The 25370-nt window shown below is 38.1% G+C and overlaps 2 protein-coding genes and 2 non-coding genes across 6 annotated transcripts in view; 1 reads left to right on the forward strand and 3 right to left on the reverse strand.

The window, feature by feature from the left end:
* lpcat3 (lysophosphatidylcholine acyltransferase 3) overlaps nt 1-889 on the reverse strand; it is a 48896-nt gene extending 48007 nt beyond the window's left edge. Inside the window, exon 1 of one of the 2 annotated variants that reach the window (XM_057834715.1) lies at nt 574-889. In XM_057834715.1, the coding sequence (XP_057690698.1) occupies nt 574-658 (85 nt within the window). In that variant the 5' untranslated portion in view covers nt 659-889. The remainder of the gene's footprint in view (nt 1-573) is intronic. The other variant, XM_057834716.1, reaches the window with a different exon arrangement.
* tpi1b (triosephosphate isomerase 1b) lies at nt 296-23971 on the forward strand. 2 transcript variants are annotated; one of them, XM_057834720.1, is made up of 8 exons: nt 296-468; nt 8351-8515; nt 13270-13393; nt 13476-13560; nt 13635-13767; nt 13903-13988; nt 17087-17174; nt 23427-23971. In XM_057834720.1, the coding sequence occupies exons 2-8, from the start codon at nt 8407-8409 to the stop codon at nt 23543-23545; spliced, it is 744 nt and encodes a 247-aa protein (XP_057690703.1). In that variant the 5' UTR covers nt 296-468; nt 8351-8406; the 3' UTR covers nt 23546-23971. The 2 variants fall into 2 exon arrangements, with proteins under 2 accessions (XP_057690703.1, XP_057690704.1); XM_057834721.1 differs by lacking the exon at nt 296-468 and adding an exon at nt 767-949.
* LOC130915491 (U7 small nuclear RNA) lies at nt 2776-2830 on the reverse strand. The gene has a single exon (XR_009063099.1). It is a non-coding gene; the product is annotated as a U7 small nuclear RNA (small nuclear RNA).
* Nucleotides 6719-6773, reverse strand: LOC130915490 (U7 small nuclear RNA). The gene has a single exon (XR_009063098.1). It is a non-coding gene; the product is annotated as a U7 small nuclear RNA (small nuclear RNA).
* Nucleotides 23972-25370: the final 1399 nt, after the last annotated feature.

Consider the following 25370-nt stretch of genomic DNA (forward strand, 5'->3'; position numbering starts at 1 on the left):
GTCAAATGGCGGCCACAAAATATCGTCCCGAGGGCCGCAATTCATCCCTGGAACGCAGGTTTGAGAACTCTGTCCTATATGTACGTAATAAAATCATTTAAAAAAATAACAGTAATAACTAATTGTTGTATGAAATAATTAAAACGTTTCTTTAATAAAATATATAAGAAAAACAGTCATAATTCTTGCATTTCTTTTTAGTAAAACCATTGGATGTTGAAACACCTTAAGTTACTTTATGACGCGTCACACTACATGACTGTTGGCCCCAACGTTGGAAGCAACAAATATGGAGTAACTAGTAACCTTACACGCCTTTACAACAATGCATTCCACGGTTGGACGTTATTAATTAAAATGCTTTATGGAAGAAGACTGTGGGGGGAAATAATATACAACAAGTCTGGCTAGTTCAAAGACTGTGAAGTCAGTTTGAAGCTGTCACAACAGTACGAGAAAGACGTTATGGTAAGTGCCCACACAACGACACATCCAACACAAATACACCAAAACACCATAAAGCGACGTTAACCAGCTTTTGCATTGAACTGCTTCAATATAATGAGAACTTACCAACTAAAATGGATAATATTAGACGAATGGCAGGCTCGGGAGAACCAAGAGACTCCGATAGATTCTCCAGCCAGGGAGCCGCCATCTTTACTGTGGGCGGAAATGTCTCTACGCGACGGTTCGCTGAACTCTACTGACTCGCGGCACACATCGACACGCTGTCACACACACGTACGCACAACATAGACGACGTTGCGTGGGAACCAGCTGTGGTTCGACCCCCTCCTTTCCATCAAAAGTCGACCATGCCCCCTCCCGCGACTCCGTCTCGTCAGCGAGCCAGTTGGGGCAACGTCGTACGATGTGCTCGTAGTGTACGCCTGGAGTAGGAGCCGATTGGTTGAGGAAAATGAGTACATCGCCGTCAGCCAATCAGGTAACGTTGATTTATGATTATTAGTAAGCAGATGTATAACATTACTTTTAACAAAATACTTGGTCACATGTTTGGAAATGAGTAATTTTGGACTAATATGCGTGACACCATGTTATATTTTGCATGAAATTTATTATTGCATTTTAAAAAGCGCTCCAAGCGGGTTTTATAAAGCCAGCTCGCCCCCGTGTGGCTTGAATTGCAAACTGCAGTGGATATAACAGTCATGCAATACTGAAAACCTTTGTTCAGAAGATTTATTTTGTATTGTGTGTGTCATAATTACTAAACACAGTATAACTAAGATTATTAAATATATTTCAAATGGTTTAACAAGCCGACTAAATAGTTGCTTAATTTGATATCATCAATGACTTTCAGCAAGCTATAATTTTATTTCATTATACCTACCAGTTTTGGTCGCGGTGTCACGAAAAATTGACGAGAGATTTCAACGAATTGTGTTGATGGTGGATAAAGAACCTCGACTAACATCCAAACAAGTCCAAGCTGTCCTGCTGTCCGAGGGTACAACGGTGTCAGCCAGTACTATCCATCGGCGTCTGAATGAAAAGGAACTCTATGGTAGGACAACTAAGAAGACCCCACTTCTGAGACATAAAAAAGCCAGGCTGGAGTTTGCCAAAACTTACCTGAAAAAGCCCAAAACGTTTTGGAAGAATGAAGAGCTTTTTGGGAAAAGGCATCAACATAGTATTTACAGGGGAAAAAAACGAGGCCTTCAAAGAAAAGAACACGGTCCCCACAGTCAAACATAGTGGAGGTTCCCTGATGTTTTGGGGTTGCTTTGCTGCCTCTGGCACTGGACTGCTTGACCGTGTGCATGGCATTATGAAGTCTGAAGACTACCAAAAAATGTTGCAGCATAATGTAGGGCCAAGTGTGAGAAAGATGGGTCTCCCTCAGTGGTCATAGGTCTTCCAGCAGGACAATGACCCAAGACACACTTCAAAAAGCACTAGAAAATGGTTTGAGAGAAAGTACCAGAGATTTCGAAAGTGGCCAGCAATGAGTCCAGACCTGAATCCCATAGAACACCTGTGGAGAGATCTGAAAATGGCAGTTCGGATATGGCATCCTTCAAATCTCAGAGACTTGGAGCAGCTGGCTAAAGACGAATGGTGTAAAATTCCAGCAGAGTATTCTAAGAAACTCATTGATGGAGACCGGATGCGGTTGTTCACAGTTATTTTGTGTAAAGGTTGTGCTACCAAGTATTAGGCTGAGGGTGCCAATACTTTTGTCCGGCCCATTTTTGGAGTTTTGTGTAAAATGATAATGATTTTTTTTTTTTCCCCATTCGCTTTTGTGTTTTTTCATTGCAAGCAAAATAGATGAAGATATTACTACTCAAGCATTTGTAATTGCAATCATTTTCTGGGAGAAATTGAGCATTATCTTACAGAATTGCAGGGATGCCAACACTTTTGGCCAGCACTGTATAGTGAGAGAATAAATAGGTTAGTGTGAATATGTCATTTATTATTTCGTAATTTCACATCAACATGTAAAGTATGCTCAAATGCACTCAAATAGATTGAGCTCTCATATTAATTTAACAGTCGAGTAAGGGCTTCTCGTTATGAGAAACCTGAGAAACACCTTTCTGTGTGGTATCAGACGATACCAGGGTAAAGAATAATAATCAATTAGTAAGTAATATTTTTTCACTATAGTGTAAGATTGAATACTTAAGTAGTAATATATCAAATTTATAACATAATTTTACGTCGAGATATTCTTTTAGTGAATAACTCGAGCGTACTCAATGAAATTTATTTCTCATTTTTATTTGACAGAGGAGAGAGGGCTTCTCATTATGAGAAACTTGCTGGACAAATATCTAAAGAGTCAATATTCCATAATCAATAGTTGTGAATTGGTAGATTTAGTGGATTACACACACGTTTTTTTGTCACGGTCTCATACAATTGATCAAATTATACATTTATTAACTTCGATAATTACCCACCGATGAATATCGAATGCACAAATCTTCCAATTAGGAAATCAAAATTTGTTTTGATTATTCGTGTTTAAATTTTAATTAAATGGCAGTCTACTCATTTTTAACAACCCAAAATCTACCAATCAGTAATCTCCACAGTACTATATATAGAGTGCACCTGACTATGAGCTGCACCATCCTAATTTCTGAAGAAAAAAAAAATGATGTCAAAGTCTAATTATGGGATATTTCCAAGAGAGAGACAGGGTTTCCTCCCCAAAATTGGCAGGGTTTTAAAACGTCTTAAAAGTTTGTATTGTACCGTTGCAAATTGTAATTTGAAATGAAGTTACTTGTAGTGTTATACTGACCATTTTTTTGGTTCCCGATGCCGATACCAACACCTTTCTGTGTGGTATCAGTCGATACCAGGGTAAAGAATAATAAATAAATTAGTATATAATACTTTTTTGCTATAGTGCAAGATTGAACATTTAAGTATTAATGTATTGAATTTATAACATAATTATACATCGAGATGATCATTTAGCGAACAACTCGAACGTACTCAATGAAATTTATTTCTCATTTTTATTTGACAGAGGAGTGAGGGCTTCTCATTATGAGAAACCTGCTGAACAATCATCTAAAGAGTAAGTATTCCATAATCAATAGGTGTGAATCGGTAGATTTAGTGGATTACACACACGGTTTTTTGTCACGGTCTCATACAGTTGATCAAATTATACATTTATTAACTTCAATAATTACCCACTGATGAACATCTAATGCACAATTCTTCCGATGATTAGAACATCAAAAATTGTTTTCATTGTTCGTATTAATTTTAATTAAATGGCAGTCTACTCATTTTTAACAACCCAAAATCTACCAATCAGTAATCTCCACACTATATATAGAGCACACCTGACTATGAGCTGCACCATCCTAATTTCTGGAAAAAAAAAAAGATGTCAAAGTCTAATTATGGGATATTTCCAAGAGAGAGACAGGGTTTCCTCCCAAAAATTGGCAGGGTTTTAAAACGTCTTAAAAGTTTATATTGTACCGTTGCAAATTGTAATTTGAAATGAAGTTACTTGTAGTGTTATACTGACCATTTTTTTGGTTCCCGATGCCTATACCAACACCTTTCTGTGTGGTATCAGTCCATACCAGGGTAAAGAATAATAAATGAATTAGTAACTAATAGTTTTTGACTATAGTGTAAGATTGAATATTTAAGTATTAATATATTGAATTTATAACATAATTTTCCATCGAGATTATCATTTAACGAACAACCTAAAAGTACTCAATGAAATTTCTCATTTTTATTTGACAGAGGAGTGAGAGCTTCTCATTATGAGAAACCTGCTGGACCAATATCTAAAGAGTCAGTATTCCATGATCAATAGGTGTGAATCGGTAAATTTAGTGGATTACACACACGGTTTTTTGTCACGGTCTCATACAGTTGATCAAATTATACGTTTATTAACTTCGATAATTACCCACTGATGAATTTGTATTGCACAAATCTTCCGATGATTAGAAGATCAAAAATTGTTTTGATTATTTGCGTTTTAATTTTAATTAAATGGCAGTCTACTCATTTTTAACAACCCCAAATCTACCAATCAGTAATCTCCACACTATAGCGCGCACCTGACTATAAGCTGCACCATCCTAATTTCTGAAAAAGAAGATCTCAAAGTCTAATTATGGGATATTTCCAAGAGAGAGATAGGGTTTCCTCCCAAAAATTGGCAGGGTTTTAAAATGTCTTAAAAGTTTGTATGTACTGTAGCAAATTGTAATGTCAAATAAACATTTTTTTGGTTCCTGATGCCGATACCAACACCTTTCTGTGTGGTATCAGTCGATACCAGGGTAAAAGATGATAAATGAATTAGCTAATCATATTTTTGACTATAGTGTAAGATTCAATATTTTAGTATTAATATATTGAATTTATAACATAATTCTACATAAAGATTATCATTTAGCAAAATAACCCGATTGCACTCAATGAAATTTATTTCCCATTTTTATTTGACAGGAGTGAGGGCTTCTCATTATGAGAAACCTGCTGGTTTCTGGTATTTTAAGAGTCATTATTCCATAATTATTAGGTGTGAATCGGTAGATTTATTGGATTACACACACGGTTTTTTGTCACGGTCTCATACAGTTGCTCAAATTATACATTTATTAACTTCAATAATTACCCGCTGATGAATATCCAATGCACAAATCATCCGTTAATTAGAACATCTAAAATTGTTTTGATTATTCGCGTTTTAATTTTAATTAAATGGCAGTCTACTCATTTTTACCAACACAAAATCTACCAATCAGTAATTTCCACACTAAAGAGCGCACCTGACTATAAGATGCACCATCCTAATTTCTGAAAAAGAAGATGTCAAACTTTTCAGGATGCTGAAATTGTCCCCACCAACTTTGAAGCAACCTTATTTGCATTATATAATGGCTTCAGTTACATAGGTCATTTAGATTGTCTTCCCATATGTTTTAAGGATAGAATCGACCTGACCATTATTAAGTAAATTACAGTACTTTCATGACTTAGATTGACCTGAATGAATGTGCCAGTCCATTTTTCCCCCCTCAAACGCACGTTTGATTGGCTGATGACTTGACCCATCCCCGACACTCACACAGCCCCAACAGAAATATATGTCGACCACATGCTGCCTCCTCCGCCCCCTTCGAAGACGAGGGATATTAGTTTTTTTCCACCAGCAACAGCAGCCACTGTAAATAATGTAAAAGATGTCAATGTTGTGGAGGTTGGGAACACACCACTAATTTTGCTACTGAAAGTCCGACCTACATCAGAGTTAGCATAACATTAATCTGTGTGAATTTCTCGAACTCGAGGAGGAAGCTGCATTGAGAGAAATATCCTCCTGTAATTTTTCGACTGTTAACGTTAATTAAACTGTAAGAAATGTAGTGAATGAAGAATTACCCTCTTATAGATAGTTAATTGCTGATTAACAAGTTTGTATTTCTTGTGTATGTTAATATAATTTGTGTTGAAATATTACAATTTAAATTTGCTAATAAAATCCAGACATTTATTCTGGAAGTTTTCAAAATGCTTCTTTAGTAGTTTTTGATAACAACTATTTGAATCGAACGGTGTATCACCTGAACCAATACACATGAAAGTCAGTATAAGTGAATACAGATTTATTTTGCATTGATCATTTAGCCTATCAATTGATAAGGTTCATAAGGTTCATATTGGTGAGAAATGTAGGCGTGACCCTCGTTCACCCAGTCTGTTTGGTCTTATAAATGTCCCTTCCCCAGCAAAAAGTGTACATGCAGGTTATTCTCTTATATCGTCCCTACCAATGTTGAGACCAAACCTACACCCTTGATTGTCAAAGTCTAATTATATGATATTTCCAAAGAGAGAGACAGGGGTTCATCCAAATAATTGGCTGGGTTTTATAACGTCTTAAAAGCTTATATGTACTGTTGCACTTTGTAATTTGAAATTGTACTTGTAGTGTCATGCTGATATCATTATTTTCTGGTTCTCGACGCCGATACCATCACTTTTCTGTGTAGTATCCGCCGATACTAGGGTAAAGATTGGGAAATGATTCAGTAAGTAACAACTTTTCGCATTTGAGGAAGAATTAATAAATAAGTATTATAATATTAATTATAATACAACACTTCAGCATCGATATTATCGTTCGACGAGAAAGTCGAAGGGATTGAAAGAGTTATTTTCCCATTTGTTTTAACATGGAAGTGTGGGCTTCTCCTTATGAGAAACCTACTGGACAAATATCTAAAGAGCAAATATTCCTGAAGTTACTGTTGTGAATTGGTAGATTTAGTCCATTACCCACACGGTTTTTGATCACGGTGTCACAACGATTTTCAAATTGTACATTTATTAACGTTGGTAATGACCCACTGATAAATATCTAATGCACAAATCTTCCGATGATAAGAACATCAAAAATTGTTTTGATTATTCGAGTTTTTATTTTAAGTAAATGGCAGTCTATTCATTTATAAACGCAAAATCTACCAATCACCTTGAAGCAAGCGAGTGCGACAGCCAATCAAATGGTTTGACGTCATTACACATGCCTACTTTTTGAATTCATTTTCACGGCAAAACGTTTGCTAAATCATTTATTTTTTTGGTGGTGGCATGATTAAATGTAATAATTCAACTAACGATAATTAAAATTTAAAGATAAACATTTTTGACCTGTAACTTTTGTTTGGGCGTGTATTATTCAAAACCAAGTTTTATGGTGACGTATTATGAGAGTTCAGTGGTTGATTCCGTTCCATAGACGTCAAAAATATCTAGAATATAAAACATTTTTACTCATATGCACGTTTGTTGTATAATTTACATGTCAATTTTTAAAATATGTTTATATGTAGCAAGCATGCGTCAATCTATTTTTGCTGCAAGGTCCCTAAACGCCTCATGACATTCTCCTGCATAGATATCACATATATAGAGATGCGGAGAGTCAGAGTCGGCGGCGTTAATCACTGGCAGCCCTCTTAAAGCAGTGAATTTCACCCGCAGGCCCTCTTCAGCCGTCCCTAGGTATGTCATTTTGAATGAATGAATGCTTGATTTTGGACATGAGAAAATAAAAACATTTAAAAAAAAAATTTTTTTTAAAGCCTGACAAAAGCAATGATAATACTTGAGATAACAACAACAATATTTAAGACAATAATAATAATAATAATAATAATAATAATAATAATAATAAATAATTTCAGAATGTATTTATTGTGTCCAAAAAGGAGTAGGATGAAGCATTTGCATATTAAAACCAACCCCCCCCCCCCCCCCCCTTCTATTCCTCAATTATATCAGTCCGGTCTATTTCACTAGTCTTCATATCAACAATAAATAAAGTAAATAACCTTATACATGAGTTGCAAGAGATTTTCTTCAATGGACGTGATGAAATCTGGACGGATTTTCAAACGGTTGGTTTATAACAAATTGTGTTAACGTGGCTATGATTTAGTGATCATTTAAGTATGCATTTAATTTAATGTATCGCTGACATTTGTGAAAAACCAAGCCGTTTAAAAATCCATTCAAACTGAACAATTTTGAAGTATTTCAATGTACACACTCAATATGTTTTTGATCGAATAGCAGTGACACAAAATGGCAGACAATCGATAATGCCAGTCCCCGTTGACTCACAGCGCGCATTTCCCATCTAGCTTGACGTATAGCTGTGATATATATATTCTCTTCCCCTTCCTCAAACATGGAGGCGCGTTTACGGGCGGTCCGACATAAACCAATGAAACCGGGCCGGAGGAGGAGTTAATTTATCCGATAAATAGGCCGAACTGCGCTCTGACGTTCGCTTTTCTCCCCTCCCAAGGCAAGCGATACCTCAGTCGGCTCCACTCGTCAGCAAATCCACCACCCAACGCCAAAATGAGCAGAAAATTCTTCGTCGGAGGAAACTGGAAGATGAACGGCGACAAGAAGAGCCTCGGCGAGCTCATTCAAACCATGAACAGCGCCAAGGTGGATCCCAACGTCGGTGAGAAAAGCGCTATTGTTGCGTCCACATATCACCTAGATACCTTAAACATTAAACTGGTCTGTTTTGTACCATTCTCGAACGAACCTGCATGTTAGTTCAGTTTTGCATTGGATTTCATGCTAGGTAATCGTTCAATGGAGGGTGTGCGTTCGCGGTGGCACGTAGTCTTTGCGGCTGCTGTGCTTGCTGCTTGGTGCGTTCGCGTGCACTAGGATTCTAAATATACATACTCAAATGCATCTTAAATTAACTCGGCGCACGTTATACACACTATGTGCTACATTTGTACAGTTTAAATGATGTAACCGACGGTATTTCATAGAAAACACACCAAATTGCTAAATACTTATTTAGCTTAGGTAACCTCGTGTCCCATTTTCCCTATTTGGCATGAAGTTGGCAGTCATCTCCTTGGAATACCCACCACAATGGTTCTGCTTTCACAGTGCTTTATCACTGCTCTCGGTACAATGGAGATGCTGAGTGTGTTGAAGCCTGTTTCCGCTGTCAATTCTACTTAGCTATTAAGCAACTGCTGTGTGAAATTCACTGACAGGCCTCTTCTGCCATCCACCAATCCTTGAACTTCGCCCCATCCCTGCCTACGCCCCTCAGAGTGCCACTTTACCATCAGCCAGACGTGACCTCTGCAGAATGCGACCATGTCGGTGACCTTTTGCAGAGCTGAACTTTATTCAGAAGGGTTCGTGGAGAATTGACCTTTAGCATTAACAGGGAGTGTAGTTTATTATAGACACCCCAGATCTACAGTTACAATTTGAATACCGGTGTATTAACTTCACTGTACTCCGTGCACCCCAAGCACACTGTACTGCTTTTGATAAGATCCACGTGTTTGCTCATTTAGAAATACTGGCTTCAGATTGTTTTCACGTTCTTCAAATACTGCCTTTTGTGACATTGTGTGTTGCGTCGATGGAGAAATCTAAGCAGCTACCGATAAAAGTTCACTATAGGGAGCTTTTTATTCACCTGTGTGCATGTAAGATTATTCTGGTTGATCTAAATTGAGTTAGTAATATGAATTCATATAATGTTTGACCTTCTACAGAAAATGAGTCTGTTAGCCCCATGTGCTTGGTAGTGGAAAAGTACGCTAATTATAGTGCATTAGTGCTGCAACGATTAATCGATTAACTCGAGTATATGATTAGGAAAAAAAGATCCGAATAAAATTTTGCTGCTTCGAGTATTCATTTAATTAAAGTGGCGTTTTAAAAGTTTATTTTGAAGTGTTTGCATTATGTTTTATTGATTTGGGTGGATACACTGCCCTCTAGTCTGCCTTATTTCACATGGCTGAATCCAGCTGCTCCATGTTAAGACCAACGTTAGCCAAGTTTTTGTTTGAACTAGTGTTTTTTTCAATGCATTCGTAATTTAGTTTATAGGTTTATTTAGTCGGTTTTTTTTTGTTGGAATATGTGTCTGAACCATTTGTTAAGAGCATTGTAAAAAAAAAAATAAAAAAAAAAGAAGCGGACTTTTGCTATGTAAGTTAGCCATTTTTCTTTTGTTGTACATAGATCCTTATTTATTTTTTTATACCGTTCGAGGCTCAGCTCAGGTATTTTAATTTTTCATGTTCCTTATCCGATTACTTGATTATTCGGACTAGTTCATCCATTAATTGACTACTAAAATAATCGATAGTTGCAGCTCTACTTACAATTTAGACTAACTTAAAACTGAATTAACTAGAACTTAAAAATAGTTTGACACAAATGGAAATTCAGTTGAACTTGAAACACATGGGAAAAACACCTAACTTTTAAGTGATGTGTGTTATCAGGCATAATGACATTTTTAGGCAAGAAATAAGATTTCTTTTTATAAGATCTAGAAGCTTTTTGAGTGAAAGCCGTGATTTTTTTTTTTCTTTTTCTTGTCACATCTGAGATGAAATTGTTAGCTGTTTTCAACAATGTTCATCCAAAATAAAGACATTGATTGTCTGAAAATTGTTCAATATTAGGTGAAATGTCTTGTTTTCTCGTGTATATTTATAATTGCTCTTTACCTAAAAAAATATGTTTTATCCGATTACTTGATTAATCGATAGAATTTTCAGTCGAATACTCGATTACTAAAATATTTGATAGCTGCAGCCCTATAATGCATAATATATGATATAAGACAAACACAAAGCGTTTTAATGCCTCACATGCTTATTAAATATGTAGAATCTGACCATTAGGGTCGTGTGTACACACTCTATAGGATAGAATACTGTAGTGCTGCAGTTATCAATTATTTAGGTAATCGATTAATCTATCAAATAGTTGGTTCGAATAATCGAGGAATCTGATTAGGAATGCGTTGCAGAATACATTTTAGAAGACGTAAAACAAAGGTTTGCTAACATTGCACTTTCACAAGATCATTAAATGCAATTAAAAAATAAAATTCCCGTGTGATTTTTTTTTCCCAAACTTTGCAGAATCGCACTTTCATTTCACAAGAGCAATAAATACATTTAAAAAGAAATTACAATACCTGAGTTTAGCCTCAAACGGTATAAAAAAATAATACATGAGGATCGAAGTACAACAAAATAAATATTGGCTAACTTGATGAGCAAAAGTCAGCAAGCTTAAATGCTATAAAATGCTTCCAAAAAAAAACTTTTTTTGCACAATGCTCCTAACAAATTGCTCAAACACATTATCCTATGAAAAACTGCTAAATATATTTCTAAAGTAAATTACGAATGCATAAACAATCATATGAGCTCAAACGAACACTTACAACCTTATGTTGTCATATGGACTGTTGCCACTAGAGGGCAGTGAATCCACCCAAATCAATAAAACTAAATGCTAACACTTTCAAAACAATCCATTACAACGCCACACTAATTAAACGAATACTCGAAGCAGCAAAATTTTATTCCAAGCTTCTTTCTAATGGAATTACTCGAGTTCATTGATTAATTTTTGCAGCACTAGCAGACTGTACTTTATTGACATTTATTTATAATTGTCTATTTCTTTACAGTCTTTTGCTGTCAAACAATATTTTTTTACACAAGTTTAATGATCCTCAGAGATTTTTAAATTGAAAACTGAAGTGTTTACGGTTTCACCCGTTATTTTAACGGACAATTCTGGCAACCACAGTTGCCAGTATTTTGTTGTAAATTTGAAGAAAAAATTAAAGCATTCTTTATGGTGTGATTATTTAGCACCTAGCGAGAAGCGATCTAGTCTAGGGCTGCAGCTATTGATTATTTTAGTAGTCGATTAATCCATCAACTATTCGAATTATCGAGTAATCTGATTAGGAACATAAAATGCGATGCAGAATAAATTTAAGGAGATGTAAAACAAAGGCTTGCTAAGAATGCACTTACACAAGAGCATTAAATGCAAATACAAAATAAAATTCCCGAGTGTTTCTTTAAACTTTATTGAATTGCACTTTCAATTAAAAATGAATTAAAATACCTGAGCTTAGCCTCAAACGGTATAAAAAAAATGAGGATCTAAGTACAACAAGAGAACAATTGGCTAACTTGCGTAGCAAAAGTCCGCTAACTTAAATGCTATAAAATGCTAACATTTATTATTTTTTTCAATGCTCTTAACAAATAATTCAAACACGTATTCCCACAAAAAACGGCTATATATACATACAAACTAATTACGAATGCATGTTGGTCTTCATATGGAGCAGCTGGATTCAGCCATGTTAAATAAGTTATGTCATATTCACTTTTGCCACTAGAAGGCAGTGTATCCGCCCAAACCAATGAAATGAAATGCACTCTCAAAACAAACCATTACAAGGCCACTTTAATTAATCAAATACTCAAAGCAGCAAAATTTGATCCAAAGCTTTTTTTTCTAATCGAATTACTCAAGTTAATCGATTAATAGTTGCAATACTACTCTAGTCGTAATCCCAGATAAGTCATATACGTTGTTGTCCATTTAAGACGCACAGGTTGATGACATAGATATCACACGCTTCCAACGCACGTAGTTACGGCTGCAGCTATCGATTATTTTAGTAGTTGATGAATCGATTAAGTTGTTAGTTCGAATAATCGCGTAATATAAGGATAAGGAACATAAAAAATTAAAATACGCCTCAAACGGCATAAACAAATAAATAAATGAGGATCTTTGTACAGAAAAAGAACAATTGGCTAACTTAAATAGCAAAAGTCCACTAGCTTAAATGCTATAAAATTCTTAACATTGTTTTTTATAATGCTCTTAACAAATGGTTCAGACACATATTCCTTCAAAAAACGGCTAAGTATACCTATAAACTCTCTGAAGAATGCATTAAAAAAAACATTAGCTCAAAAAAACCTAGCTTATGTTGGTCTTAACAGGGAGCATTTGGATTCAGCCATGTGAAATGAGGCAGTTTAGAGGGCAGTGTATCCACCCAAATCAATAAAACTAAATGCAAACATTTTCAACGCAAACCATTACAGCGCCACTTCAATTAAACGAGTACTAGAAGCAGCAAAATTGAATTCGAATCTTTTTTCTAATCGAATACTCGAGTTAATCGATTAATCGTTGCAGCACTACACGTAGTAGTACTCGTCATTTTCCTATTCTTCTTCACCACAACACAGAATAACAAAAACCATAAATGATCAAGATAACAAACTGGAAAGACTGAGAGGTCTGACGACTGCTTGATTTTAAGTTTTGTTTTTTTAGTTTTTGTGTTTTCAAAATTCTCAAATTTACCTTGATTTGTTTCCACAGAGGTGGTGTGCGGCGCCCCATCCATCTACTTGGACTTTGCCAGGTCCAAACTGGATCCCAAATTCGGCGTGGCCGCCCAGAACTGCTACAAGGTTGCCAAGGGGGCTTTCACTGGGGAGATCAGGTATGCCCCTTACCATCACTCAGATTTTTACAACACAAAAAAAACGTCACTTTTTGACCTTTTCTGACCTTCACGTCTCCAGCCCTGCGATGATCAAGGACTGCGGCGTCCACTGGGTGATCCTGGGACACTCAGAGAGGCGCCATGTGTTCGGAGAGAGCGATGAGGTGAGCTTATGTTCGAAAGTGCAAAAACCACCATGTGACTGGCGAATAACTGGTTGCACATCCTCTCTCGGCAGCTCATCGGGCAGAAGACTGCTCACGCGCTGGAGAACGGCCTCGGCGTGATTGCCTGCATCGGCGAGAAGCTGGACGAGAGGGAGGGAGGAATCACCGAGAAGGTCGTCTTCGCTCAGACTAAGGTCATCGCAGGTACGTTAGATATTTTTGTCATGTACAGGTATAATGTTTCATTGCCTTGACTTGAACATGAGCCACTTGGATTATTTTTATTGAGAGGCGAAACAAATTCATTCATTCATTAATGTCTCTTTTTTTTTTTTTCAGATAATGTTAAGGACTGGAGCAAAGTGGTGCTCGCTTATGAGCCCGTGTGGGCCATCGGCACCGGCAAGACCGCCTCCCCACAGCAGGTGAATTAAAGTGCCTGTGACACGAAAAAGCATGTTTATTTCATAATACACGCGGTATTTTATGCTCCCGGATGAAATGGACCGCTTGGATGTGTGTGGAAGCGATCGGTATATTTATTTAGTTTTTTGAATCCCGCGCCATGAAAATGAGTGACTTCTGGCAACAGTCTCGAGTTGAGAAAGAGGGCACTGTGACATGTACGGAGGAAGGAGTCCTCCTCACTATAGACCCTACTCACCTACGTCACAAAATGGGCGTGTCGCTGTTTCCGGCCGCCATATTGTACCTCTTTTTCAGACCTATTCTCATTGTTTTCAATTAGTCGAGCAAGTTATAGAGCAATTCATGGAAGCCCCGGTGTTATCTGACGCCGTAAACTCATTGGATCTGTTGCATAAAAGGCGTTACGTGGAAAAGCTTCAGTTTATCCATTCGCCAGATCCGTATTTGATGCCTAAATCGATGTTTTTCGACCCGCTGGCTTCGCCTGACATCTGATATCCTGATATTTACAACTATCTTGTCCACACAAAATCAGCCTATTCTCACGAAAGTTTGAAAAACTTTAAGAGCTTGGAGGCTCATAAATGCTACGTTGCTGGTTGGGTGAAACGGGTCCTCGTACACGAAAATTCGGCAGGAATCTTGTGCTCGGAAGGTGAGTTACGAAATTTTCAATTCTAAATCTTTTGTTCTTGCTAACATCCACTGTCAAGTCTAATGTATTTCATATCATTTGTCAATGGAGCTAGGGCTTTTAATGTTTATATGGTTTAGCGATAGCACTCTCACTGTATACATATATAATACGTAATAAATATGAAGTGCGATAGCACTACTCCAGATCGTCCCTAGTTGAATTTATTTTTTGGCTTTTGACCTCAATAGTGAAATTGTAAATTAATTGTATGACAACTGTCTGATTATCCCCTTATAATTATATATTTTCAGGTAGTTCATTCACAACGTCTGAGTGTATGTTGTCGGCGATTAGCCTAGCAATGATCTTAATTGTGGTTGTCAGCCCAAAACCCTCTAAATATATATTAAATGCATCTTACCAGATATAAAATGACTACTACATAATCTGTGGTAGTCGTTTGGAGCCCAGTTTTCTCGTCGAATTGCAGCAGTCAATCTCGGTCTCCTCTTCGTGTCTCTCGGAATACGGTAAAAATTCAAGTCTCTCCGTCTATCTTCTCTGTTTTTGCAACCGACCGCCACACACGACTTCACCATTTTGATTATTAATGTTAACGAGCAGAAAAACACGCCATAATAGGAGGAATTTACGAAGCGCTAATGCATTAACATGACTAGTATCCGGACAACATGGCGCGGGGGCGTGGCTGTGACGTCACGTGAGTAGGGTCTATACAGCCGTACTGTTGTATGAGAAGGACTAAGGATTCAGCTGATTTTTTCGGATTAATACGTTTATTTTTCACATCATGCCAGCCAAACGGCTGCAGAAAAAACTTGCTGTAGAGGGAGAGGCGTGTGCGCCTTTTTGGGGTTTCAAAAGGTTCCCATTCACCGGTGGATATTGGTCAAAACAAGCCCTACTAATGTGGGACCATGGGACTTACGAGGAAGTGAGTAAACATAGTGTTTTGTATTATGTCAAATAATGGGTTCATTTTATTATGTTGGTGGCTTGCATTTTGTGACATGCTCCTTGTCTCCTCGGCCGACGACCGGTGGCTTGTCGCACATCCCCCCGCCGGAAGAGCACTACTAGTATACTCGGCTTATTCACCTCTTCAAGTGCCCGGTGTTCTGTCAAATTTTCCGATCGATCAAAAATTGCAACTTTGAGTTAAAAATAGCCGCGAATACAGCGATTACAAAGTAAACACCACAAACTTTCTTTAAATAAAGGACTACTTACGTTTGATCATGGATTGGCATGTAAATGTTCAGCAGTCATTGTCCAGCTGCTTCCCCACCGGCAAGCTCTCCTGTCCGTAGTAGCAGGGGAACGAGCTGTAAATTGCTCTCCGCCGGGCGGTTTGCCGATCGGCGAAGACAATCGACAACCCAGTCGTCATGTGAAATGATCCGGGCTAGTTATGTGTGATTTTCCACTTCGAAGACTTTGAAACATCACTCGGTTCGGGTTAGCATGTCGGCTAGCTGTCACGCCTCTTGGTCTGTTTACATTCTCCGAAGCCGGGGAAGGGAAATGACATAAACCCGATTTGGGTGGCATAAAATATCGTTCGGGAGGTGCGACAGTAAAGGTGAAGTCGACAGTTTTGACCAGTATGGAGTAGTTTTGCCATGTCGTCCTGAATAAATGCATTTTTATTATTTCATATTCCATTTAGCACAAGACTTATTTGTCATAACCATGCCATTTATTTAGCTATTGGGGAAAAATACTTGGATTAAAAATAATATCCTGTAAAAATATTGGAGTAGAGAGACTGAAACAATGACATTTTGTAGCTCTTTTTGTCGTGTTTTCCTCGCTGTGAATAATTCCCCCTCTATGGGCTGCATACTAAATCAGATGAAATCGTGACTCCGCTTACGTCATCCACCTGTTGGGGACGCTAGAGCCCTATAATGGTAGGCGTGGCTAACCGGCAGATTTAAAGACTAATTTCTCGTCATCTGCGCTTTGCTAAATTGTTGTATATAGTCGAATCGTCTCAAAATATGATTCTAATTCACATAATAATCCTATTTAAGACTTTTTTTTTTTCTCCTGTCCTTCGCAGTTTAAGTCAATATGCAAGACAAAGCTAAACAAAAATGCTGATTAAGACTTAGTTGAGTCACTTGTGTGTTACTCTACTTGAAAAATCTATCTAACTGTTGAAATATTTTAGAAATAAACTACAGTAATTTCCACTCGATAGAGCACACCTAAGCTCACCATCCTAATTTCAGAAAAAGATGTCAAAGTCTAATGATGGGATATTTCCAGAGAGCCACAGGGTTTTCTCCAAAAAACTGACAAACCTGGGTTCTAAAGAAGTGTTTTTGGAAGTAAATAAACATTTTTAAATGTTTTATAATCCGAAAATACAATTTTTACACCATTAGCTTCCATCACTGAAGTGTTACCTCCCGTGTTATAATATTCCAGGCTCAGGAGGTTCACGAGAAGCTGAGGGCGTGGCTTAAGACCAACGTGTCGGAGGCAGTTGCCAACTCTGTGAGGATCATCTATGGAGGTATGTTGTGGTTTTCGTAATTAAAAAAAAAAAAAAGTAAACATTTTATTTAAAAATGTTCCCACAGGGTTTTAAAACGATTTAAAAACCTACATGTACTGTTGCTAATTGTAGTTTGAACTGAAGTTATTTGTAGTGTTGTGCCGATTCCGACACCTTTCTGTGTGGTATCAGCCGATACCAGGTTAAAACTAATAAATTAATAGATAATATTTTCTCTTTAAATACTAAATTACTACATACTTTCTTGACTGTAAAGTAATTGCTATCATGGCTTGATTAGACACTCCTTAACTCCTTGTCTGCCATTGACTGCATGAGCTGTCCAATCCAATAGAAGCGCTTCAGATGGATTGGACGTCTACTAGTGATAAACTAATTGGTGGTATGGCACACCGTGCATTTTTTTTTTTTTTTTTTTTTAAACAGCACCGGCTGCCATTGACAGCACTAGAAATTCAATCCGTTTGAAGTAGTAGGCTTGGCAGCTAATGAACGTTTATCATCATCATGGGAAGGGCGACAAGTGCTGCTTTTTTTACGGTGATGTGCATAGCTGGCGGCCATTTTGAGTAGGGCGACCAGCAGTGTTGTTAATCTTACTTTAAAAAAGTAATAAGTTACAGTTACAAATTACTCCTCCCAAAAATGAATTGCGTTAGTAACTCAGTTACCTGAATGTAAAAGTAATTAGTTACTTGACAAAGTATCTGGTGATACTTAGTTAGACAAAGTATCTGGTGATAATTTTCTTTTTTTTTTTCTACCAAAAAAAAAATTGGCCCTAGCCCAATTCTTTACCCTAAACCTACCTAGACACAGGGGTATTGCGGATATTGCAATAACTAGATAATAACCTTTGCTATGTGTTGAAGTCATTTAATGTTTTGAATCAATCGTTAAACTTGTTAAAATTGCGCCCGTTATTGCATTAGTTCCCTTCCGTCTATTTTCGACTTGTGTAAGTTTTAAAACTGTTTCATCATTTAAAGATAGATTTAAGTTAAGTTTTTCCAATTTAGGAGCATTTTAGATGAAAAGTAACTTAGGTTGGCCAGGAAGGTTCTCTACAACAGAGCCTTCATGAGAAGCCTACTGCTTTAAGATGGCGGCTGTTTACTAAAGCATCTAGTTCTTTATTACCGGTATATATGTTGCTAATGCCGCCGTGTCTTTCATTTGCATCTAGTTCTGTATATATGTGTTATCTACCGAACCATCATGTGGGCGTAGTTTGTAGCCTATCGGCTAAAGTCAGGTATTATTGGAGCCACCTAGCATAGTAGCATCGCGTTTGCAACGGTGTCACACTCCCTTGCCTCCTCCCCACTTCTGCTCTGCTCTCTCGTCTCCATGATAGAGCTGGGCGGTAAACCGAAAATTTACCGTCACCGAAATTCTTCACGATGACCGACGTAATTTTGACCATGTCGGTAAATTCGGTAAATTAATAAAACAAGAAAATAGTCTTTTCATCCCGCTTTGACTCTGTGTTATTCGTCTATGCTCATTCCCCTTTAAGAAAGCAGTGAATGTACTTACGTAGGGAGTCACGTGATCATCAGGAAGCCAATCAAACAGAAGTCCGGTAAGCTAACGCTAGCAGCTAATGCTACAAGCAAAACGTGATGGAGTGTGGCTTAAGGGAGGTTCGCCAAACTTTCACCCGACATTTAATAGACTCTTGGTGGCATCCAGACGGGCTTTCACCAGCTGTCCTCCCTTGTTCTCACAATTTCCGGAGATGGTGCGTTCAGTGCTTTCTACCGGTAGCCAGGCCACAGGCTAACGCTAGCCGCTAGCGCTAGCGGCCGCTAGCGGCTAACGCTACAAATGAACGTGATGGAGTCGGATAGCGGCTCTAACCTTGTCGAAACGGCTGAATTTAATGAGTGGATTGGGCATGGACTGCATCTAGCAATTACTATGTCGCGTTATTTTGTATCTGACTGTGTGTGATTTCTCTGATAGCTTTTGTGATGGTAAAGCATTCAGCATAGCACAAATGGCCCCAGCTATTTTTCTGTATGTGTTTAATTCTGTGTCATTATTGCTATCATAAAATCTTAAGTGTTTCATTTGCAGAAGATCAATATAGCTTTAATGTGTGTCTGTCTGTCTGTCTGTCTGTCTGTCTGTTTGGGGGTTCATGTATGTGTGCATTTATTAAAAAATGCACGGGGGGGTTGGGGGGGGAGACCCTGAAACCATAAAGTAAACACTTGTATTGAATAATTATGTCACAGCAGCCATTAACAATAAATTGTCTTTTTGAAGTGTACTGTTCGAGCTGCAAGTCATTTGTGTTACAATGACATGTTTGCACAGGCATATCGAGTTTGACAATGTACATTGTTTAAGCCATACACTCTGTTAAAAATGCTCATACTTGAATTCTTATTGTTTACAATTCATTTGTATAAACCTAATGTCTAGACTGCATGTACATTTGTTAAATATATCAAATTGAATGCTGGTAACTAAATCAACAAGAAACTGTTAATCTGTATTTCATGCATTGATTCAGATTTTCAAATTATATAACAGTCCGCTTGGACGACTTTATCGTCATTTATCGTTATCGAGATAAATCTGCTCCATTTATCGTGATACATGTTTAAGGCCATATCGCCCACCCCTACTCCATGAGTCCGTCTTTTTCCAGACTTTTCTCAAGGCAGTCAACCAACATCGTAACGCATAGTAACGCACGCCTTTCCCGCCTCAGTAACTGTAACGGTGTTGCCAAGATGAGAAAAGTAATTGATAACATTACTCACTACTAAAGAAAATGATGCCGTTAGTGACGCCGTTATATTCTAACGCCGTTATTAACAACTCTGGCGACCAGTGGTTGGAAATCACAAAAAGTTAGAGATCTCAAAAAGAATATAATATGGAGCATCGGTACGTTATTTCTTAGTACCGTAATTTTCGGACTATAAGTTGCTACTTTTGTCTTTCATTTTGAAAACCTCGGCTTATAGTCCAGTGCGGCATATTTGTTGATTTATTCGGGTTAATAGGTAACAGTGGCGTCATAAGACTATGACTATGACTAAGACATGACGCTATCATGGGCATTACTGAATGCTTATGACTAGGGTTGTTCCGATCATGTTTTTTTGCTCCCGATCCGATCTCGATCGTTTTAGTTTGAGTGTCTGCCGATCCCGATATTTCCCGATCTGATTGCTTTTTTTTGCTCCCGATTCAATTCCAATCATTCCTGATAATTTTCCCCGATCATATACATTTTGGCAATGCATTAAGAAAAAAATGAATAAAACTCTGACGAATATATACATTCAACATGCAGTACATGAGTACTGTATTTGTTTATTATGACAATAAATCCTCAAGATGGCATTTACATGATTAACATTCTTTCTGTGAGAGGGATCCACGGATAGAAAGACTTGTAATTCTTAAACGATAAATGTGACTTTGTATATTTTGACTAAATATTGCCATCTAGTGTATTTGTTGAGCTTTCAGTAAATGATACTGTAGCCGTTTAACTGTTCTCCCCAAATGCATGATGGGACAAGCAACCATGACTGTGCGTAGTGGCACCAATTGATATATCTTCTCTGCGTTGGGAAACAACATAGGGTGTTAAGAAAAAGATCAATTACTACCTTCCTTCCCCACATTGCTTCTCACGACATTTCTAATTGTTGAGAGAGGGATTGTAAGGCTTTAGCCAATTAAAAAAGGCTCCAAAGACTGCCAAAATTCACTCTACTCATTTTATGCTGCCTTTTAGCTCTATATACGGGTAAAACGGCGCCTTTATAGATTGAACGCGTCAATGCGTGAGTGGGTCGTGCAGCGCATGCGTTAATTGCGTTAAACGTGATTAATTAAAAAAAAATTTAATTACTGCCGTTAACGCGATAAATTTGATAGCCCTACTTTAAGCCAAAACTAAAGACTCTGGATGAGTGTAAGACAGTATGTCCGTAATGTTAAGTACAATTAGAAAACGATTTAATTAAAAAATATATATTTTAAAAAAAGGCATGTCCGATATTTTTTTGCCGATTCCGACACTTTGAAAATGACGTGATCGGACCCGATCCTTCCCGATCGATCGGGACATCTATACTTATGACAGATGTCATTAGGTGTCATCCGGCAAATTATGTCACGAACTCAATTTATTTCCAGCTCGGATCTTTTGCATTCATTCAAAAGTGAGATCATTTGCCGGATGCAACAAAATGACATCTGTTATAAGCATTCATTAATGCTCATGACCGTGTCATGTCATAAATATGATTGTCTTATGACAGTCTTATGGCACCATTTGTCAAATAAATTGTTACCAAATACCATAACTAGCAATTAATGAAACAACTGGAACAGTAACTGAAGAAAAAGCACAGTACATGAATTTTGATTATTTACATTTGAAGCGCAACAATGCATGCTAGGAGGTAGGGCTGGGCGATATGGCCTTAAGTACATATCACGATAAATTGAGCAGATTTACCTTGCTAACGATAAATGACGATAAATTCGCCCAAGCAAACTGCTATATAATTTGAAAATTTGAATGAATGCATTGAATACAAATTAACAGTTTCTCGTTAAATTTATTTACCAGCTTTCAATTTTACAATTGCACATGCAGTCTAAACATTAAGTATTAAAAAAAAATTTTGGAAAACAATAAGAATTCTTGTGTGAACATTTATAACAGCTTGTATGACTTGAAAAATATCATCACTTGAATTTCATTAAATTCATTCCGCATTGTTATACACTAGATAGTGGCATACGTTTCGATATTTAGAATAGATACAAATACGACACATCCACCCACCCCCCAGAAATTGTACTTAATTAAAAAATAAAATGTTTCACAAACCTTTCCTTTCTTTTATTCGGCTCAATTATTTACATCTTATGATTTTGGAAATCTTTACAGTATTCAATAAATAATATTCCTGTTCCCAAGCACTGTGCTTACAGTACTGTAATTTTTACAAAAAATAAACAATACATAGTTACTCCCCGTCATCTAGGATGAGCCACTTACAAGACTAGCACTGTCGTGTATTACAAATACTGCTTTGAACACATCTTCACAGACAAAAGCAATGACACAGGCTTAAAGAGGTCAACTTTAATTGTGTAAATCACACTTAATGACGACACGATCTCCTGGTTGAAATAGACGACATCCACTTAATTCTATTGAAGATACAGGATGTAATGCTGAGGCAATTTGTCAACTTTACTTTTAAAAAGAAACGTGCACTGTTTATCCAGTAGATGGGGCTCTTGCAGTGTGTCAAACAGTGATTCAATTTAGGGCAATTGTCATAAAAGAGGTTCATTGTTTCAGAAAGCCTCGGTTTTTCCATCCCTATCTGGAACCCGTCAAGAGTTTACTTAATGTCTGGTGAAAGTTTGGCGAAGCTAACTTAAGCCCGACTTCATCCCGTTTACTTGTAGCGTTAGCCGCTAGCGTTAGCAGCTAGCGTTAGCCTACCGGGCTTCTGTTTGATTGGCTTCCTGAAAACCATGTGACTCCAAACGTAAGCACACTGTCTGCTTTCTTAAAGAGGAATGAACATAGCCGAACAACACAGAGTCAAAGCGGGATGAAAAGACTATATTTTCTTCTTTTATTAAATTACCGAATTTACCGACGTGGTCAAAATTACGTCGGTCATCGTGAAGAATTTCGGTAACGGTAAATTTTCGGTTTACCGCCCTGCTCTACTAGGAGGCATGTTGGACGACAACAGTGTTGACAGCAGCTGGAAGCAGAGTTTGACTGTCTTCCCCAAGGGAGCAGTGATGGCCAAATGAAGCTTTGCAGCCAGTTGGTTCAACGCGTCATAGTGGTTCATTTGTTCTTATGACAGTCATATGATGCTGCTCTCAAATAAGGTGTTACTGGTTAATGTCTTTTGGTGTAAATATCCCATTATACAGTGAGGAGAGCTGCGGCCTCTAGTCCAGTGCGGCTTATCTTTGAACAAATGTCATTTTTGTGACACAATTGATGCGTGGCAGCTTATAGTCAGGTGTGCCTTATAGTCCGAGAATTACGGTACTTTAAAAAAAAAAAAAAAGTTTTAAATGGTTTACATAGTTTTTTCCCTTGAGGTTTAAGCACTTAAGACTTTTTAAAACTACTTTGAAGAGAATTGAATGTCCTAAATTTCACTTGATAAAAGTTATATGAACCTTGATCTAAAGAGCATCTTCTCACTCCGCATGTTTTTCTTCCAGGTTCCGTGACCGGCGGCACCTGCAAGGAACTGGGCTCACAGAAGGACGTGGACGGTTTCCTCGTTGGTGGCGCCTCCCTCAAGCCTGAATTCGTCGATATCATCAACGCCAAGATGTGAAAAAAAAATCTGACGATCCATCGATTCTGCACTTAGTTCACCCCCATTTCTTTTTTTAAAAACAAAATTAAATGTTCTTGCGCAGTGCCCTTCTTGTATTTGGGTGTGTCTAGTCTTGAGGAACAGGAGTGGAGCGGGTTGGCACATGCACTGAAAACTTCTTTGTGCGCTTAACACTGCCACCACAAGCTGTAAAGACTGACCATCATGCCTTTACTTGAACTTTTACCAGCCTGTGTCTCACTCATATTAAATGTCTCCCGTGTGTTTCTAATGCTGCGCCTGTGGCTTTCACCTCCCCGTAGCTGTGCATGTGTCACGCTCTCATCGGCGTATCCATTACGTGTCCGGTCATGTATTGTCGCCGCCGGTGGTATTTGAGGATGACTGTGCTGTAAGGAACATAATAAATGGTTTAGAGACTGATTTGGTGATATGTTTTTGGTCTATTAATGCAGTTTCACGTGTTTTAAACTTTTGATGACATTTTACAGCACAATTCGTAAGTGTACTTTGCCACATTCGTTTCTTCGCTGCCAACCCTGCCACCTCAAATGGATTTGATGTCTAGTATCTTCAATAGCTGCTATAGAGTTGGGAAATATACATAAAGTACTGGCAAAATACATTATAGTAAATCCAGAAGTACGTAGAATTGATTAAAAAAAATTTTTTTTTTAACTAAATATGGGAAGTTTAATTGGAAAATAGAACTAAAAATTTAAAAATCCTCGAATTAAAAAAAAAAAAAAAAGGATATAAAAAGTCCCATCCATCCATCCATTAACTACCGCTTAACCTGGGGTTGAGTCGCGTAGGCATCAGTTTTAGCAGGGAAGCCCAGACTTCCCTCTCCCCAGCCACTTCAACCAGCTCCAAGGTGTTCCCAAACCAGCCGAGAGAGTCTCTCCAGCGTGTTCTGGCTTCTCTCAACACGGAGGAGTAGCAGCTCGACCCTGAGTCCCACCCAGATGACCGAGCTTCTCAACCTATCTCTAATTGAGAGCCCAGACACCTTCTGGAGGAAACTCATTTCAGCCGCTTCTGTATCTGGGATGTTCTTCGGTCACGACCCACAGCTCGTAACCAAAGGAGGGAGGCTACCTTCTTGTCTACCGGGGTAAACTCCAACGTACAGGCACCAACTTGGCAACTCTAGAGTGGAAGAGAGTCCAATCCCTCTCGAGAGGATTGGTACCAGAACCCAAACTGTGTGCAAAGGTAAGTCTGACTATATCTAGTTGGAACTTCTCTGCCTCACACACCAGCTTGGGCTCCTTCCCCACCAGAGAGGTGACATTCTACTGTGTCCCAAGAGTTAGCCTTTATAGCTGGGGGTTGGTCCGCCAAGGTCCACGCCTTTGGCTGTCGCTCAACTCAACACACACCCGACCCCTTTGGCCCCTCCCACAGGTGGTGAGCCCATGGGAAGACGTTGCCTTTTCGGGCTCTGCCCGGCCAGGCCCCATGGATACAGGCCAGACGCTCGCCTTCAAGCTCCACCTCCAGGCCTGGCTCCAGAGGGAGGTAACTCACGTCCAGGCAAGGGAAAACTAAGTCCAGTTCTATTATTTTTCATAAGGGGTTTTTTGAGCCATGCTTTGTTTGGGCCCTCTAGGACCTGTTTGCCATGGGTGACCCGGTCCAGGGGAATAAAGCCCCAGACAACACGCAAACCCCTTCACCACAATGAGGTGATTACTCACGGAGGTGTGCTTCAATATAAAAAGTTAAAATAAAGAAATAAAAAAGTAATATATAATACAAACAATCCAAAAAGGTTGGATTTAGGAATTTTCTCCTTTTTATTTTTACACTTTCTCAA

This window comes from Corythoichthys intestinalis, chromosome 4, assembly GCF_030265065.1.
Source record: "Corythoichthys intestinalis isolate RoL2023-P3 chromosome 4, ASM3026506v1, whole genome shotgun sequence".
In the NCBI taxonomy this organism is placed as follows: Eukaryota; Metazoa; Chordata; class Actinopteri; order Syngnathiformes; family Syngnathidae; genus Corythoichthys; species Corythoichthys intestinalis.

What these genes read in the sequence shown, in the direction of transcription:
- tpi1b (XM_057834720.1), top strand. Translation starts at nt 8,407, where the DNA reads ATGAGCAGAAAATTCTTCGTCGGAGGAAACTGGAAGATGAACGGCGAC. An exon ending in TGTTCGGAGAGAGCGATGAG is followed by an intron (nt 13,561 to 13,634) that starts GTGAGCTTATGT and finishes CTCTCTCGGCAG; the next exon opens with CTCATCGGGCAGAAGACTGC. An exon ending in TGTGAGGATCATCTATGGAG is followed by an intron (nt 17,175 to 23,426) that starts GTATGTTGTGGT and finishes TTTTTCTTCCAG; the next exon opens with GTTCCGTGACCGGCGGCACC.